Source organism: Netta rufina, assembly GCF_964035555.1.
Source record: "Netta rufina genome assembly, chromosome: 6".
In the NCBI taxonomy this organism is placed as follows: domain Eukaryota; kingdom Metazoa; phylum Chordata; class Aves; order Anseriformes; family Anatidae; genus Netta; species Netta rufina.
In genome coordinates, this window is record NC_140129.1 from 38,554,301 (window position 1) to 38,573,808 (window position 19,508).

Sequence of the window (19,508 nt, forward strand, 5' to 3'; positions counted from 1 at the left end):
AATGGCATTCCCAGTTGTGTCACTTAGAATTATCTTACATGACTACTTAGCATATTAGCTTTCTTAAACGTTCTCATCCATGGGGTATCATAAGATGCAGCTCCATGCCCTCTCATATGCCGCTTGAGGTATTCCGCCTATAATGCGTAGCAAGAGAGCAAGATCAGAAATGCAAACAATAATAAGATTAAGCATGAAGTGGTGAGAAAGAACCAAGTAGAACTGAAGACCTGGTCAAAAAAACAAACAAACAAAAAAAAAAAAACAACCACAGAAAAGCATGTGCTTCAGAATAATTGGAGAACGTATCCATTGCAAAATAAAACTATGCAAGCTTCTAGTAATATAGCATACTAATGCCAAAATTGGAGATTCTTTCAAAGGCACAAAATAGAAAGAAAGTGGCCAAAAGAAACTGAATGTCCTTGTCACAAGGGATAAATAAGAAGAGTTAGGTAAGAGGCTGCTTCTTTTAAAGCCAATACTCAATACTCAGAAACAGGGCAAAAAAGGAAAAGAAAAAAAAAAAAAGAGAGAGAACATGGCTGACACATCAGCCTCAGTACTTATAAGATCTTGTCATGGCAACATTCAGTGTAAGAGAATTATATTTGCATACAAGTGCTTATTTTCATTTATTTTTTTCAAAATATTCTGCACAAGTGAATAACTTATCTGTGTCCATTTCACCACTGTAGACAAGAGAGGTGCTACAGCTTCTAGGCTTCTGCAGAAAATATGTTTTAATTCCAACAACCTTTAATTTTCAGGCAACCCTTTCTTGAAAACTATCAGCTGGCTTTTAGAGGTAATGATTGTCTTCCGTTTTGATCTTAAGGATGTACAGATTTATGCAACCTAACAACTCTGGGCCAATGGAGCCTTGTAAAAATAATTCTCTCTGTATCAACTGTTTTCAGCATTTCAGGGAATTTATAAATTTGTAAGTGACAGTTATTCAGGTACCTGTACATTTCTATGTTCTAACTTTCCATATTCCATCAAGATAAGAAACTGGACATTGTAGAATTATAACTAACATTTTTAAGAAGATGGAAACACTCAAAGATTTTAAAAATGACAGGATTAAATACGGAGAAATTATATGCCCCATCTCCACACTTCTATGAATCCTCTCTGCAGCCTGTGCAGACGGATCACTTCTGCTCCCATTGAAGCCAGCAGACTGTTAGTATCTGGGCACAGTTATCCACCAGCCTAGTCTTCGGGAAAGTGACTGAATGCACTTTGGGAAAGTGACATACACTGAATGGATATAAATGACTAGAAAGAAAGTGGTGAATCACATCTGGCATCACTGTAAGCAAAATCAGACTCTCAAGGTTTGTTCAATGAAGAAATAGCTTCACATCAGGACTCAATTTTTACTTTAACACGTTCCTTTATAAATGTTTCCTTATCATTTAATCTAGAAATAATTCTAGTTAAAATACTAACATCATTCTAGAAGTTAATGTTATTTCTCTTTTCTCTCACTGCTATCAAGTTTCACAAATGTTTTATTATTACCTGACTAGTTAGCTTGGACACCTCTTTTGCCAGTTCAATATCCGGACGCCCCAGCATGGTAACACCAATGCCAGCTTCTCCACGCTTTTTATACTCAATCTAACAAAGAAAATCAAATTAAAAATGTATAGTTTAGTAGCGATGAAATACCCTTTTGATTTTACTGATACTGTTTTTAATAGTAACATTACTGCTAAACATTATACAGAAGATTTAAAAAAACACTCACGTCACTAATTAACTTGGCAGCCTGAGTTGCTTTCTTAATATCTGGTCGATCTGCTATAGGTGTGTAGTGGAGCTTTGACTTGGCATCTTTCTTGTATTCAATCTAAACCATGGTGACAGACAAAGGAAAAAAGAATATTCAGGTTTGTTCATGAGAAAGATAGCTAATAAGGACACAGAAATGCTGCTAGGACGGTGTGTGATGTTTTTTTTTAAAAATTTCACAAAGAATTGTTTAGGGAATCTGTTTTTGCAAATGGTCAAATTACCTATGAAGAAATGAGCATATGCAATTCTGTCTGTATTTAAGGATAAAGGATTTCATAAGGAATGAAATAAATTATTAAATGTGATTTGCATTAGATTACTTCATGTTATTAATTATAAATATGACTATCAAATAAATCCTTTATTTCAGTGCAATTTTACAGCTGTAAATATTTGTATTTTTGTCCTTCAGAATTATACCTGAACAGGGAGGCTGGGAGGAAATCCAGATCTATGTAAATTTTTTTTGTCAGCTGACTTTGATCGAATTTTCTTACATGAACTGCTTAGTTCATAAAAACACAAAACTTACTGTACTCTGTTTTTTAGCAACTTCCATGGCATGTTTCACTTCAGGAGGCTCCAGCATGACAGAATAATTAGATTTGCCTTTCTCCTTCACAAACTTCTTTTTATAGTTTGTCTGTTGAGAGCAAGAAGAGGCATGAGTTTCACGGTGAGGTAAATGCTACTGAAACTTGGAATTAAGTTCACTGAAGCTGTTAAGACAGATAAAATGCAGTCTCCTGATTCTCATATCTTATGATCCCCAGCTTGTATGTCATAATCTACACTTTAGATTACAAAAAATTGCTATTTAGAGGTGATGATTTATGTTTAAACTGTTTTCTATTAAAAATGAAATCTGGATTTAAGGATATCCATTAGAACTCCAGCCTGTCACTTTTCTCTAGAGTATTTCAACAGCTACCCCAAAAATGGATTTTGCTCTTTGTTATTGTCGCTTTCTGGTAGGAATTTTTCTTTGATGACTCCTTGGGCATTTTATGGTGAGCCTCAGCCATGTAGACTCAAATATGCAATAGTCTAATCAATTGTAGGTACCACTTAGTAACTTCATCATAAATTGGTATTGCAGTAGTTACTTACTTCGCTGACATTCTTGGTCACTTGTTTCACATGAGCCGTGTCTCTTGTCTCAGGCAGGGTTGTGTAAGACCCATGCGGTAGCTGTTTCTTGCTGTGTTCTTTGTATTTGTTCTGAAAGCACAGAATTAAAATCGGTAAAAAACAACATGCACACACACACACACAGCCGACATATTAAAAGGATGTACTTAAAAATAGCTAAAGAACTGTCAGATGCGTTACCTCAGATACCAGAGAGCTGACATTCTTAGCCAGGAGGATCTGAGGTGTATCTGGAACAACAAGGCATGTTCCTCGAGCTTTGTTGTGCTTCTCCTTGTATTTTACCTAGCAGTGAGAAAAGATACCATTTTAAGCAGTGTGTATCTTGCTTTGTAATGATTTCCAAAGAGATTACTGTAGTTGTCACTACTTTTTAGTGCAAAAGTTTGCAGATCATCTCCTATTTGGATTTTTTCCAAGACAAATTTGTTCAACCCTGCACATTCCTGTAGCTCTCAATTGTAATTTCATTAATATATTTCATATATTGCTAATAATTCTTAAAGATGCATTGTTGTAAGCACATGCTATACCTTCAGCTTTTTTTGTTTTGTTTTCTGCAGGTAGGATTTTCATTTCAATAAGAGATATAGAGATATATCAAAGGTCTGGGGTGTTCAGGCAATATTGAATGTAAGTATTTATTTAATATGAAAAAAGCATAAACTAAGCCACTGACATTTACAAGACCAAATTTATTCAGATTTTGCTAATTTATTAATGAAATAAATCAAATGCAACTGAGTACCACTTTTCAAACTGTCATTCTTAATCCAATCATATTGCCAGTAAAGTAGCTTACATAAAATTCAAGAACAACAAAAATTGAATGCTCAAGTACTTACATCACTTGACAAGATGGCATTATTTAAAGCCAGTACTGTGTTTTTATCATCTGTGACAGAGAGTTTGCATCCCTTCAGGAATTCCCGGTCCAGTTTGTATTCATACTACAGAAATTAAAAACAATAATAAATAAAAGATTAAAAAAGGGAGTCCCAGGTCTTCAACGTTTTTTTTTAATTTTGAAAAACAGAGATGTGGGGAAAGGGACTATTCAGTTTATTCTGATTTTCTTACATCACTCTGTTGCAGAGATGACTTGGCTGCTTGAACGAAGTCAGGCCTATCAGCAATCCAGTGCCAATGAGCCTTGGCTGCTTCATATTTCTTCTTATAATCAAGCTGTTCACAGAGAAACATGAACCAAAAAAAAAAAGTCAAAGTTGTATACTTTACAGATCAAACTGATGCAAATTATTAATTGTTCCAGACTGAAAGATAAGGCAAGATGAAAGAAACGGCATCTTCATCAGATTAGGGCTTTCCTCTGAATCATGTGCAATCCAGTAGGAGCCCACTTGCTCTAGTTACTCCACTGCTGGGTCAAGAAAGGAACATGAATGACTGGAAACTGTCATAACTTTGAGGAAGGCGAGTGCTTTCAGTTATTTGCCTCTTGCAGTGGGTGTAGGGCCACTGCTAATAGAAAACAAATGAGAACTTCCCATTAAGCTCTTACTCTGTCTACATAACATCATCACAAAAAAAAAAAAAAAAAAAAAAAAAAAAGAGAAGAGAAGAAGAGGGGAGCCAGAATAATAGTAGATGTGTGACATGGAAGGAACCTCAGGTGACCTCAAGAACTTTCAGGAAGGAGCATTTGCACATGAAATAAATTAACATATATTTTATGCAGCAGCATAAGAATTAGAAGTAAGGTCTGAGCTCAGAGAATTTCAGTGGAATTGAAAATAATTTCCCTCAGTCTCCACTGCTAATCCCAACCACTGTCCATAAGAAAATTACAGTATTCATAAAACTGAACTCACGTTGCTGTTTAGCTTGTAAGCATGCCTTGGAGTCTTAATATGAACAGAATCTGCTACAACATTGCAGTGAGATTTATTCCTCTCGTACACTTCTTTGTATTTCAGCTAAAGAAAGACAAACATAAAAAACATTTACAAAGATAACACATAAAAGCTATAGTCAACAAGAAAAGCAGCAAAATATTAAAAATATAATACCAAAAATTGCTTCTGTAAAGATAAAATCTTAACAGAATAATAGCTTAACAGAAAAATCTTAACAGAAAAATAATTTATATCACTAAAAATTTGTATCAATCTTCTCCTGGAAAGAAGGGACATGTTCAGCATCAGTATCCTTTGAATGGAAAATGTAGCAGGTAAAACTCACCATGAAGCACAGACTAAGTTTTAACAAAATCTACACATGAACAGTAATTCTGTCTGTTTCTACATTTTTGTACCCAATACAGTATGTTTAAAGAAATTTATCTTCTGATAGGCACACTCAGGGCTTTCCAAAAACCCCTGTATAGAATTTCAAATTCACCATTTAGTTTGGAATAAAAAAACATACTTCAATTCACAGATCACTTTCACAAATCTTTGTCTCTTAATGATCCACATTAGGATCTGGATAATATTACTTTTCCCCCTCTAGACTTGCTCACTACACAGAGAATCCATACAGCACCTGAATGAGTCAGCTGGTACCTAGCCCCACAGCACTACATTGAGTTACAGAAGTGCTACTATCATCATTTTATCTATGGAGATATAAGAAAAAACAATACAAAGGGCAAAGAGAAAACCTAGGCTAGAAGAGGGAATCAGGACCAGGACTTCCAAATCCTATAACATTATCCATTTCACCTTCCTTTCTTTTTCTTTATAGCCTTCCATTAGGAAGTAATGGAAGGCTAAAACACATACACCTTCCATTTATGGTCAGAAAATTTACTTTACATATTCACAATATCTGTAGCAGAAATACATAAACACAGTAATGGATGACGTGCCTAACTCAAGGCTGCACAAAAGTCACTAACCAATACAGAAAGAAAACCCAGATGCAGAATTCCCAAGTACAATGCAAACAAAATAAGTTCACTCTAACAAGAAGCTTTTTTATGACAGGTTTGCACACAGGTTAAAAATATTACTTATCACAGCAAAAAGTTAATTAGATATTTTTGATATTACAGACAAGGATGATTTACTTACATCACTTATTCTGTCCTTGACCTTGCGCACGTGCAGTAACATAGGTGTATCATGAATCGTAGTATAGCCCTTAGGTTTCGCTTTGTTATACTCCAACTTGTAGATAATCTGAAGACACAAATCATAGATCATATTATTTCTCCAGTCTTGGTATCAATGGACAAAAATCAAGATAAGATACATTTTTTTAACTGACTACTGAAAACGCTGTATTTTTATTATTTTTGGAGGTCAGAATTCAGAGAAGGAAGTATGCTTGGTAGGGACCGACCACACTTACATCACTGATCTGTTTGTTGACTTTTGTAGTCCTTAAGTGTTCTGGAGTATCCACAACTGTAGTGTACTTATCTTTCTTCTTTTCATAGTCTTTTTTGTACTGAACCTGGTGATTGGCAAAGAGAATACATTAACCACCCAAACCAAGACAAAACATCTTCAGGAGATAAAGTTTTACATTCATTCACAAAGTTGCAAAATCCTCCCACCAAAGCCAGCAAAAGTTGAACATGCACAAGAAACCAAACTTTGCAAACCCCTTATTTGCCTTAGAGGCTGCCTATTTGCAAGATTAATTTTACGTTTATTCATTGGGTCTAAAAACTTTGTTTCTATCTTAAATCTCCACAATTGGGTTAAAAAAAACCAATCTCAGCAGAATAGTGACTTTTTGAATTCATAACAGGACATGATGTCATTTTAAAATATTAATTTGAATAGAGATAAATGTAAAACATCTTATACTACAGAAGATAAAATATAATGCCAGACTATTTTAAAGGCATCGATAGCAGAATTTCATAATTTCTTCCTTTAAATTCATCTTATCCTACTCAGGAGTCTGTCTGGTTTTCAGAGAATTTAGTGAGAACAGACCGTACATCAATAATAGCAATTCTTTGTAGATAGCCTCAAGGCAGGTGGAAAAGGTTAGAATACATTTTTTAAAACCTTCATCCTCTATCTTGTATCAGAAAATAAAACCATGCTTTTAAACAAGACTGAGACAGACAAAATATTAAAGAAATTTATATACAAACAACAAATCAAAACACAACATCTATTCAGAGGAACATACAGGTTAGGCAGAGTGCTATTTTTTTTCTTCAAACATACTCAAACTTACCTGCAAGGAGTTTTTAATGAGGTAATAAACAGAAATCCACCAATCAATTGAACAAAAATGTCTAGTAATGATCTTCAGTTCCATAATACTAACAGACTTTATTAACTGTGCTCATCGTGACATCTCCCTCACTCTCATGTGATTGGTTTCTATTGTTGCATTTCCAGTGTATAATTTATGTATTATATGCCAGTTTCATCTGAGCCAGTCACGAATCATTTTTGTCATTGAAAGGAGCAAAATAAGGATACTGCTTAGCAGATCTGATTTCAGAGCAGATATCAATATATATCAATCATGACTTTGACTGCAGACTTGAGCACAGTACTCTTCCTACATCACTTCCAAGGTCACTTAGAAGTGAGACATAATTCTCTTCTGTATCTAGGCACAATGTGTCACCATTCTCAAGCAGAGTGGTAGATAAATGTTGTAATCTACTCGCCAAATTACTTCATCATAATCCTACCGAATTAAGGAATTTATGTTATGGGGGGTGGTCAGTCCAAGAAATGGTGGCAGAATGAGAGTTATGTTTGGAAAAGATGAGGAACAGCTAATATACCGTATCTTAAAATGTTAAAAAATGTGGAAAATGCTCTTTATGTAATTATATGAATTATTACATAGAAGGATACATATCAATTATTTGTAATGAAAGGAGGAAATGGAGGCAAGATCAGCCTGAGCCGAGTGAAGCTCAACTCACAATAAATATTTTTTCAGATAGTCTGTTCTCAAAGCTATTTTACCATAGCCAGCAATAAGCACATGGAGAAAACTTTGGAGTCTGGTATCTGTGGATACTTAAAAGAACTCACAAGCATTAAATATTAAAAGTCCAAGCAACTAAATTGTATACCGTCTCCTACAGCAGCAGTTCTTCATATTACCTGGCTCCATAAGTATGTGTTGTAGAGAGCTGTCAGCATATCTGGCCTCAGAATTTCATTACATCCATGTTGCAGGAGCATCTTGGCAAAGGATTTATATTTTTTCTGTGCATGCAAATGGCAACGAAGTACAAAAGAGACTTGTGAACACCATAAACAAACAATAACACAGCTCTAGATCCCAGACACTTTGAGAGTGGAGAGATTTAGGCAAAGTACTATATGTATTCATTCACATGTGCATACAATTCACATCGATATAATTAAAAATGTCAAGGGTATACATTGAAAGATTTTAATATTATCCTATTAAGGAGATTACGAAAATATTTTTGGGGAGATAAAGGCGAATTATAGATAACGACAAGGGCACTCAAAGATCAATATGCTGCTGCTGCTTATGAGTAAGAAGATAACATTTGTGAAAGTCATTGAAAGAGCACTAATAAATAAATGCATGGTACAACATGCATTTTTTTAAAATCTCTCTAATGACTTCAACAGGCTTCAAGATCAGAAATTAATGGAAGATGATGTCAATTGATGCACAATATATGAAAGTACATACAGCAGAGATTAGCTCACTCAAAAAGTAATAACTCTTTTTGGGTGGCAAAACAAAGACTGTCTGATCTGAACTAAAAACGTCACAATATCACAGGTGAAACCTCTGATACTGCCAGCTGTAGACGTTTCACACAGACAGAGTAGCTGTGAGTGAACCAGGCACTTTCTGGCAGCACTGGCGAGTGCTCCTACAGTACCTGACTGCTCAGTGTAGTCCCCCACTTGGCCAGGAGATTCCTAGGATCATCCACAATAACGCTGTACCTATCTTTGAGCTTCTCATAGGCAGCCTTATATAATTTCTGCTCAGAATAGCATAATACATCGTAACAAATTAAAAGAAGAGAGTGAAGACACAAAGAAATCCTGAGATCACAGTTCTAACCTTTTAAACCTCTTTATATGCAATACTTAAAGGCTGGGATTGAAGTTCATGTCCAAAATAGAAAAAGATATTTAAAAAAAAAAAGAGAGAGAGAGAGAGAGAACAAACAGGAAAAGAAAAAGAAAAAAAAACACAGATATTTCCAGGTAACATATGCATTTCTAAAATTCCGCTGGAAGGCCTAATTTACAATTTAAGGACACCTACATCCTATTCCTGCCACTCTTCAATAAGCCATTTTATAACCTACTTTATTCATGAAAAAGAACTGCTGAAACAACTCTATATGCAGCTAGACTCTTGATTTGAGTACAGAGAGAGCACAAAGAAATGCAAGGGTGAAATAGAATATTATATTATCATCAGACTTTTTGCAAGTGAAAGCTATAATCCTTCATCACAAAAACATCATTCAGAACAGAAGACGTTTAGGCAAGCTCATTTCAATGTCTGGGACCCCACTGGCTATACTTTTTCTCATCTATTCTTATCATATTATTTTTTTCCTTATTTGCTCTACCAAACAATAACAAGGCTGAATATTGACAATGTTCCACAACAAGTTCTGGCTCATTGCTTATCAAATTGAGTATGAAATTATAGCAATGGTACTGGAATGGTATCTGTGATGAACCAGTTTTTCTTTTACCTAGAACACATAATAGCATAATGCCTTCACTGACAAGTAAGCAATGTTTCTTTCAGGAATTTCAAAGAAGGAACAGGGGTCCAGATTTCACTTTTTAGTCACTGTAAACCTGCTCTGTTCTAGTACTCAGGCATATCATAGGTGCAACCTTATATTTCTTGATTTTAGTCTGAACTTAAGACACCTTTAGTTCTGAATCTATTTTTATTTATTTACTGTTTCATAAGGAAGATGAACCCTTGACTATTTATTAACATACACAAACTTGTTACTACAGTATGAGACTCTACAGAAATCTTTATCACTTACCCCATCCATCAATTGAGTTGCATGTTTAAAATGCTTGTTAATTGGAGAGTCAGCTACGTAGTTAAAATGAGACTTAGTCTTTTCAAATATCTCCTTGTACTTACACTGGAGAAAAAACAAACACCAAAAAACAATATATTCCAAAGTTAATTCACAGTTCGGTAAGGTAATGAAAACCTATAATTTTAGAAACTATTTGCAGCAAAAACATGGTAGAACTATTGCATATGTGTGTTTACCTTAACTACAAGCAAAAATATTTTAGAGCAAAATAGTTGTAAATAAATAGTAAATAGGAATAAATGGTAAATGGTAATAAATAGCTTACAGGATGGAGCTGTCACATAGAGAAAACAATGGAAGATTCAAATGTTCATAATTTTAATGCTAAACTTAAAATCACTAGAAAAATTATTTTGGAGCAGATGTCTTTAGAAGGAACAGAGAGGATAAGTAAAAGATTGCTTTGCCTCTCTTTTATAGTAAGAACTGAAATTTTAGATGTTATTATCTTCAGTTCTGTCACAGAAGATTCATATCAATGTCTACGTCAACTGGATACTCCTGAGAAACATTTAGCTACAATATAAGCAAGCATCAAATAATATTTAGCAAAAATTCAAACTGTTTTACTTACCCCACTGTAGAGCACTTTATTCTTTTCCGCCAGAGCAAAATCTGGAGTATCCCATGCATAGCAGCCAATGCCTCTGAGCCATGATAAGTCTTCCTTGTATTTAACCTTTAGAAAAGAAGTAAAAGCTGCCTTCACTTTCTCAAGTAATAAGACTTGTTTTTCATTTTGGAAACCTACATATAAAGTTTCAGCCTCTCACATCTAGGAACTATTTGAACTCACATCACTAATAGCATCTGTGACTGCGCGGTGATGGAAATGTTCTGGTCGGTCTGGGATCGATCTCCAGATTCCCAGCTGGCTCATATAGTTTTCCTTGTATTTCACCTTCAAAGAAAATTGGAGAATGAAAAGAATTTGAGAACACAACACTCCATCCCATGCAATTTTAAAATTTTCTTTTTTTCTTTTTTTCCCGAAACATCAGAAGTAAAACCGTGTAAATAAGATTTACTTTCATTCACCTTTTTAAGAGCAAAGGCAAGCAAGTGCCTTTTATCTTTCAAAGAAGGAAATAAATTAATGTTAATAGTGCTGATCATATTTTTCTAATTCTTCGACACAGTCAAAAAGAGCAATAGCATAAACAGCATGTTATAGGTTATTAAATGACAAACATTAATTAGGAGTGAAAATCTTATATACGTACACTGCTAATATCATCAGTGACCTTCCGATGATAGACGATATCCAAAGCATCTTTCACTGTGTGGTATTTCCCCTTAGTATTCTCAAAGGTTTCTTTGTAGCGCAGCTGGTAAGAAAAATAATAATATTGAATTAGCAAGATCTCAGTGACATGCAAGTCAACTCCTAAAACCATACTGAGATGAAAATACCTGATAAGAGGTATTCTATCCTGGCTCCAGCGTCAATCATTTCACTCTAGTCTGCACTATTTGGCAATTTCATGTATACACAACTTATTTTAAATCTACTTTTTCTTTTGTTTTAAGTCAGTACTTCTGTGCAAGGCAAAATGAATTATAATTATGAATGATAACAAATGAAAGAAAGCATTACAGTGACATCAAGTTAAAACTTAATCTCTGTCTTATCAAATGAAAATATAAACAGAAAAGAGTGACAGTTTATTAGCCACACTGAGATTCTCTAGGCTTTACATGCTTGTTTGCCATTGATCCTTTTTTTGCACTTTTCTGAAGAAAACAAGAAAAAGCAGCAGAGAAAGTTTTTATGGACTACGTACATCACTGGCATTCAGGTATGCTCTCTTGGCTCTGATCAAGACTGGTGTGTCAGGGATAGGTGTGTATTTATCCTTCATCTTCTCATACTGGGTTTTATACTTCGTCTAAAAGAGACAGAAAAAGGGAGAAGTTACTTCTTTAGTCTTTGAAGCATTTTGCTAACCTGGTGTAATGTTAACACCAAGAGGTGCTACACTGAGTGCACAAAGTCATTCTTGCAAAGCTCTTCTGTCAAAACACTGTGAAACAAGCTCAGCTCTTCAGCTCTTTCAAGGTGTTCCAGTTCTTGGAGCCAATCCACCACATACTCTGCAAACAAGTTTATAGAAGCAGGTGTCTTGTAAAATACTTAAGTGTAAAGAAATGTGTACTCATTTACCCCAATTTATAAAGGAAATGTGGAACTTAACCATAAGAGACACAATACCAAATAAAGGGTAAACAGTTTTGAGCCTTTAACCTGTCAATAACATTAGAAACAAAACTTTGAAACAGTTCAGCATAGTGTTACCAAACAAGACCAAGTATCTTACCTCACTGACCATGTCCTTTACATGCCTAGCATGTGTGAAGGCTGGAGTCTGACCATCAGCATGGTGGTGAGGTCTCTCTTTTGTGGCAAGCTCCACATACAAGTACTGCAGCAAGACAAAAAGAAGAAAAAAAAATACATTTCAAGTAAGTTTTACTTTATCACCTTGAAAGATGATTGTAAGTTCACAATGCATACATAACCACCCAATTTACCCCAGGAGAAAATACTGTCCTCTTTCATATTCCGTATTATCTCAGTTCATCTTTCTCTACTAGTACTCCCAATGTTCTGTAAATGCCAGTAACGTGCTTACAAACCCAGAAGTCAAATGCTTCTGACATCAGTGACCTCTCTGCCCTAGATCTACACCTAGCTTTAGATAAAAGCATCCAAAGAGCCTGTTTTTATCTGGTGGGTAACATCATTTTGAACTAGAAGTACAGATATTAAAGTGCTATACGAATAAAGAAATGATGATGAGTAAACGGTAGGTGGATAAAAGCATTTATTCCTCTGACAAAGTTAAGAGTTTCAGAGAATTTGAACACAACTGTAGCACAGTTCAGTGATTTGTTTCAGATGGACAAAGCCGGATATGTCCATTATAGAGACATGTCCAACATGAAAATTCATAGCCACTTGAAAATGAACGATGGCTATTTTAAAAAGTGATTTCTAGGATTTGATATTGCTTTGAAATGACCTGGAAAGATTTTGCTGTACTCTAAGAGAATATTAAGAGGGATCCCCGGTTGTTTTCTAACAGTACAAATTTTTCACCTGGCTCTGTATTTTTTGTCCTTGTTTGGCTCTTAAGAAGTCAGGTGTATCAAGGATGGAAGTGTATTTTGTCTTCAGCTCCTTGCCTGCAGCTCTGTAAACAAGCTAGAAAAAGACAGGTGTGAGAATTATTTCTTATGCTACGCATATACATTTAGCAGCTGAGCAATCACAGCTTTGCAATTACAGCATCTCACATATTTATGAAAAAACAGTGAGAAGATCTGAGCGTTATGTAATTATAGCTACCAAAGATGGACAAAAATAATATAAAGCTTACTTCACTCAAATGGGTTTTTAGTTCCTGAACTGTCCTGTATCCCGGAGTATCCAATACCACGCTGTACTTATCCCGCATCTTCTTTGCTGTATCTGTGTATATGTAGTTAGACTGAAAAATAAAGGCCATATCACTTAGGAAGCTTTTATTCTTGGTAGCAAAGAAAATTTTACAGCATAGCATAACAACACTTTGAAACAAATGACTAGATGCATAGCAAGACATGTTGTCACAAGTCTTTACTCATTGTCATACGTTTTATTTCTTGGAAGTACATAGTACACGTCAATAAATCTATTGTTGTTAGAATCTTACCCAAAGCTTACGCAGCTGACGAGCACGGACCATATCAGGAGTGTCATATAGGAAGCAACCTAAGCCCTTCAACCAAGTCAGATCCTCTTTGTATTTAATCTATGAGGCAATTAGAAAAAGAAAAACTGAATGTTAAGGCTTGGGGTATGTTCATTAATCAGTCGTTAAACACAGATATAAAGCATTTATTTACTACATAATAGAATGCAGGTGATAAGCAAAATTCCACTTTCACTACAAAAGTATTAGGCCTGCTGTATGCAGATACCAGGTATCTTAACAGAAGTTCCTTACATCACTTGTGATGTCTCCAACATAGCGGCAGTGCAACACCTGGGGAGTATATGGCAAGGAAATCAAGTGTCCCTGCATCCTGAAGAAATCTGACTTGTAGATCAACTGAAAGAAAAGTAAAAATAGCATTTCACATGTTTGATCATGAACATTCCAAATCCCTTCTGTTCCTCTGTTAGAAAGACACATACATCACTGACAGCTTCCTGTGTTGCTTTCACTTGACGGATTTCTGGTGTGTCTGGAGTGGTATGAATCTTGTCCTTGTTCTTGTGGTATGTTGCCCGATACAACCTCTGTATTAAAAGGAGACAGTTACACGTTAAAAACTTAAAATGGCAAGAAGTTTGGCAGAATGTAAGTATTTGTCTTTTTAGGCCAGCTGTTTTGCTATGTATTAGAGCAGTACTGGAAAAACGGGAGCAAACATTCTTCTAACCAGACAAAGATTTTCCACATTTGATAGGAGCATCTCTAATATATGGAGAATCTAAGACTCAAATCCTACAAATATGTAAATACGTATATTTAATTTTCATCCTATTAAAGTCAATGATCAAAGAAGTGAGTACATATGTATAAAACTCTACAGATTCAACATCATAAAGATGCAATAATTTCTGTGCATCTTTAATCAAATAGCAGCAGAATGGTTAATAAAATTAGGCTGCAAGTGATTTCACATGATGGTAACAGTTGTACAGCACTACGTAAAGTCAGTTACAAAGAACTTTAAAAAGCCATGCCCAACTGTAAGGGTGAACCAATGATCCCTTGCCTTTCTTGATGGTATTTGTCTAACCTGTTCTTAAAAACCTCAGTGAACAGGGATCCTACAGTCTTCCCACACAATGTGTCCTCATAACCCTCATTACAAATACAAATGAAAACAAATAAAAAATGTTTCCTGTACCTCATTAATGACTTGATTCACTTTCTTCACATTTTCAAACCCAACATCTTTAGGTCCCAGAGTATAGCCCTTAGCTTTCATATGTTCATAGGCTTCTTTATATTTCAGCTATGAAGTGGCAAAAAAAAAAAAAAACACAAAAAACCTTTTAGTTAGAACAAAAACATTTAGAAACTAAATTTGCTTGTGCTTTTACTTACACTGCAGTTCTGACAGCAATTTAAGCAGATTTTTACAAACAGATTTTTGGAGATTGTCAAATGAGATTTAGCTACATGAGAGTTAAATACACCAGGCATCATCACTATTTTTACCTCTATAACATGGCCCAAGTTTAATAACATTGTAAATTTCTCTTGCACCTAATAAGACATCCATAACTACCTAAGGAAACTTTAATTTTGATAGTAATTGCTTCAGATAGTTATAAAGTTCAATAACATTTAAATTCTGTTAAGGTAAACAGTATCAGTGCTGGGCCCTGAGTGCACTAGTAAGAATTTATTGTTATGACTAGCCACACCTAGGATGTCAGTCTTTGCCAGAGCTATGCTGTAGATGTATCTGTCTTCAGCCCTGCCTCTGTTCACAATTTCTGGATGGACCTTGGTCCTATATTGCAAGTAACTTGTCTCCAGCCCTGTTAGCAGCCCTGTTTCTAGCCCTGTCTCTTGGATTTACCTTGGACCTATGTTGTAGGTAGCTTGTCTCCAATTTCTGTCCTGTCTCCTGCAGCTCCTGACTGGACCCATGTGGAAGGAGCTTGGGCCTCACCTTGTGTGAGGCTGTAGATGTAAGCTGTTATCAGAACCCTGCTCTGCCTACCCTACTCAGTGGGACCTCACACTGGCTGATGAGGTCACTGCCTGTGTCGTGGTCACCATCAGCTCCTGTCTCAGACATACGCATGGAACTCTTGCTGCTCTCTGACAAGCACACTCATGTTTGAGAAATGACTGCCTCAATAATTGTTTACTCCTAGAAAATTGGCATCAAATATTCCCTTGAGACTCACGCTGTATGACTCAGTACATTACTTACATCACTGCCAATGTATTGGACATGTTTAGCATGCTGAAAGCCAGGGGTATCTGTAGGAAGGCTGTATCCAGTAGGTAGAGCTCTCACACCAGCCCAGCGATACAAGTTCTGTAAGGTGGTGGAGAGAAGGAGAGAGAGAAAAGGAGTTTGAGACAACTGTGTACAATATTTGAGAGTATTCAATAGCTAAACAGGAAATCTCTTATATACAACTGGCAAAAGATTTCCCACATAACTGTATTATAATGCATACTTGCAGATTAAATAAGGACATTTTCCCACTTTAATTTTAGAGCAGTGAAATCTAACTTCTTTGTCTGAAGAGCTAAAGACCAACTTTTAAAGAATTTGTGTTTTGAATATCAGAGAACATTTTGGATTTGCAAAAAATAAAATCAAGAGGAAATATGAACATGCATCAGAAACACAGGAGAAAAATATGGCCCTTGTTTTTGGCATCCTGTTAAAAAAACAAAATGTTTATACTTACTTCACTTTGTATTTTGTTGGCATGATATGCCCGCTCTAAATCTACTGTTTTATCTGTAGGAATCATTTTGCCTTTGACATTATGGTTATATTCACCACGATAGACAGCCTGAGGAAAAAAAAAAAAGTAATTAGAAGAGAGTCATCATATATTTTGTCACAGGAAGTATTGTTTGCAAACACATGGAAATATATAAATTTTGCTAAAATTGATGATTTTTTTGATTCAGGAAATTAATAATTTTAATGATTGTGTTCTAGTGATTAGCTATTTAGTGATATCATAATGAAGGAATAGGCAATGAGGTGTAGGTAACCAGCAACGAAATAATTAAATGATTAAACATATTAAAAGTCACATTTGTAGAATTTGTGAGGGAATGGCGTATGCAATATTGGAGGTGAAACACTTACTTCACTTAAATTCAAGCCACTGAGGACATTCTGGACATAGACAGGAGTATCCATGACCACAGTGTAGTCATTCTTCATCTTTTCTGCCTTAGATTTGTACTTAATCTGCAGAGAGAAATTCAAGAGCTCTAATTAATAAGACTAGTCATTATTAATTGAATTTATTACATTACTATGTTACTAGTTACTATTTATTTTATTACTTAATGATTATACTAGTGAATCTGTAAGCAGAAAGTGTATTGAAATTATGGCTAAATAAATGAGCATGGCACCTGAGTACCTCGGTATCCTCTTCTCTAGGCAGAACAAATCAAGTGACCTCAGCCATTCCTCATTCATCTTGTGCTCTAGAAGCTTCACCATCTTTGTAGCCCTCATTTGGATGCTCTCTAATAGTTTTATATCCTTCTTATATGAAGCCCTGGGTAACCCTCTCTAGTGACTAGCCATATACGAATACTTCAGTAGAGAAGGATATATAACATTTTCCAGACCATATTTGGACTAGAAAAAAGCTACTCCATCCTTTTAATACAATGGTTTGAAAAACAGTAAGAAATAGAACCAATGTATCCAGTTCAGACTCACATCACTGCGAAGGTCGTAGGCATGTTTGGCATGGAGAATCTCAGGAGTGTCCCAAACGAAGCAGCCAATGCCTTTCAGCCAGTTAAGATCATCTTTGTATACCACCTAAGATATGAGAGCAAAGAAGCAATCTGTAAGACTTCCACTGTGGTCTAATTCCTTAATGCCACATCAGTCTGAAACATAGTTGTCAAATGATGACAAGTACGAGTCCTGGTATTTTGACCATTTTTGTTTTGAGAAAAAATAATAATAATAAAAAAATACTTTTGGAATTGAACACATTTTTCTTCAGTGATTCATTTCCGCCAGTGAATTAAACAAACAAACAAACAAAACCACAGTAATTAAAAAAAACAAACAACTATTTGCATATCCTACTGGGCAATGCTTTATTGATAGATCACTGACCTGCTCCTGGACTGAACTAAGCAAGGCAAGCACATGGAAGCTTTGTATCACTGGAATTTCCTCTCTCAAATTTCCAAAGTGCCCACATCTTATGCAACCAAATCATAAAGGATACTTTACATACAAAGATGGCTGAACTGGTAGAACTGTGAAGTTATGGCCCAAATGCCTTTACTGGTAACACTGAAATTATGCATCCTTAGCCACATCTCAGTCACAGACCAGTGGCCAAGTATCACAGAAACATGATACAGATGCTGTTTAGTGGTGCATACAAAGGTACAAGTGTGATCTCAGAGTGCTCCAACTATTTCTTTGCAAAATCATTCCTGCTAACAGGGCACAAATGCAAGAATCTTTTTCTAAAAGTGATCTACAAACAAATTAGTTGTGAACTTACATCACTGAGTTGATCAGTTACTTTTCGAACATGGGCATTGATTTGAAGATCTGGTAGGCAGATCCATTCGTGCAGATGTGTGCGGTAATCAATTTCACTGATTTTCTTCTGTGCATCCTTAGCAGAAATTATGTCTACCATGTCTGGAATAATGTGGACTTTGGCTTTATTCTTTTCATAGGTTTCCTTGTACAGACGCTGCAGAGTCAAAACAGTACATTAGTAATTCTGACAAATAGCCTGAAACATTAACTGATGATAAATTTTAGGCAAAGTTAGTGATATTTTCACAAAATGTTAGTTGGAAAGCAATCACTTTGGCTATGATTGAAATGTCTATCTTGCCTGCTTTAAAAATTTGCAGGTAAGGAACCTTCCAGCCTATCATAGTAATTAATACAAGTGATAAAATCTGATTTGTCAAATTTTCATTGTACTTGTGTTAAAAGGAGGTAGACTAGGCGGTGCCCTGTTGTATACATAAACATATATTGCACTGAAGGTTTAGTACTGCAGACAAATTAATGGTTGATGCAGAAGCTTGAAAAGACATTTGTAGGTGTATTATTGTATTTAGCAAATACTGAACATTGCATATTGAAATATGATATCACATGTGGATTCTCTGAGTAGCCTCTTCTGAGATAAGTATGGTTTTATCAGAAAAATACATATCAGAATACAACACTTACATCAATATTAAGTTTTCCAACTCTAAGACACCTTGCTGTATTGGGATCATCCTCAACACCTCTAGGTATCGTGTACAGTGCTTTAAACTTGTCATATTCTTCTCGGTATTTTACCTAAGCAGATACAAAGAAAGACAACAAATAGACTCCAATGAGACAACTATATTTTTAGAACCAAATTCATCAGTAAGCAAATTACTTAGTTGAGTCTGAAAAGAAAAGGAAGTATTTGAAGCAGGATCTTGGTTTTCTATTTCATTTTCAGCTGCAAAGAATGCACATTGTAATTCTCTTTGTAAAAGTAATGTCATCTGTCTAGAAGACTTTTAAATAAAAAGATGCAATAAACAATTTAGTTATTGTTCCATCTCCTTCTTTTAAAGATATCCATGAAGACAGTGATCTCTCATTAGCCACTGTTCAGCAAAGGGTCAGATTATGTTCTTTTATACTCAGTGAAACATCACTTAAAGACTTATATAACATTTGGTGTTTTTCTGACCTGAATGCTTGTGCAATTTAGTATAAAAAAGAGTGAATCAGGAATTTTCAAGCTGTTTCTATTACTGTAAAATGCAACATT

The 19,508-nt window shown here is 35.3% G+C and overlaps 1 protein-coding gene across 23 annotated transcripts in view; it reads right to left on the reverse strand.

Moving 5' to 3' along the window:
- The window catches only part of NEB (nebulin), a 118,564-nt gene that overhangs the window by 27,148 nt on the left and 71,908 nt on the right, over positions 1-19,508 (reverse strand). For 21 of the 23 annotated variants that reach the window (XM_084288852.1, XM_084288862.1, XM_084288858.1 and 18 more), the window contains 30 exons: positions 18,926-19,039; positions 18,234-18,431; positions 17,423-17,527; positions 16,832-16,936; positions 16,419-16,526; positions 15,929-16,036; positions 14,888-14,995; positions 14,166-14,270; positions 13,975-14,079; positions 13,681-13,779; positions 13,366-13,476; positions 13,086-13,190; positions 12,304-12,408; positions 11,770-11,874; positions 11,209-11,313; positions 10,782-10,886; positions 10,560-10,664; positions 9,923-10,027; positions 8,013-8,117; positions 6,274-6,378; positions 5,994-6,101; positions 4,791-4,895; positions 4,039-4,143; positions 3,804-3,908; positions 3,139-3,243; positions 2,917-3,027; positions 2,339-2,449; positions 1,760-1,861; positions 1,531-1,629; positions 39-137 (listed from right to left, as the gene is read on the reverse strand). In XM_084288852.1, the coding sequence (XP_084144978.1) occupies positions 39-137; positions 1,531-1,629; positions 1,760-1,861; positions 2,339-2,449; positions 2,917-3,027; positions 3,139-3,243; positions 3,804-3,908; positions 4,039-4,143; positions 4,791-4,895; positions 5,994-6,101; positions 6,274-6,378; positions 8,013-8,117; positions 9,923-10,027; positions 10,560-10,664; positions 10,782-10,886; positions 11,209-11,313; positions 11,770-11,874; positions 12,304-12,408; positions 13,086-13,190; positions 13,366-13,476; positions 13,681-13,779; positions 13,975-14,079; positions 14,166-14,270; positions 14,888-14,995; positions 15,929-16,036; positions 16,419-16,526; positions 16,832-16,936; positions 17,423-17,527; positions 18,234-18,431; positions 18,926-19,039 (3,261 nt within the window). The remainder of the gene's footprint in view (positions 1-38; positions 138-1,530; positions 1,630-1,759; positions 1,862-2,338; positions 2,450-2,916; positions 3,028-3,138; positions 3,244-3,803; positions 3,909-4,038; positions 4,144-4,790; positions 4,896-5,993; positions 6,102-6,273; positions 6,379-8,012; positions 8,118-9,922; positions 10,028-10,559; positions 10,665-10,781; positions 10,887-11,208; positions 11,314-11,769; positions 11,875-12,303; positions 12,409-13,085; positions 13,191-13,365; positions 13,477-13,680; positions 13,780-13,974; positions 14,080-14,165; positions 14,271-14,887; positions 14,996-15,928; positions 16,037-16,418; positions 16,527-16,831; positions 16,937-17,422; positions 17,528-18,233; positions 18,432-18,925; positions 19,040-19,508) is intronic. The other 2 variants (XM_084288871.1, XM_084288872.1) reach the window with 1 other exon arrangement.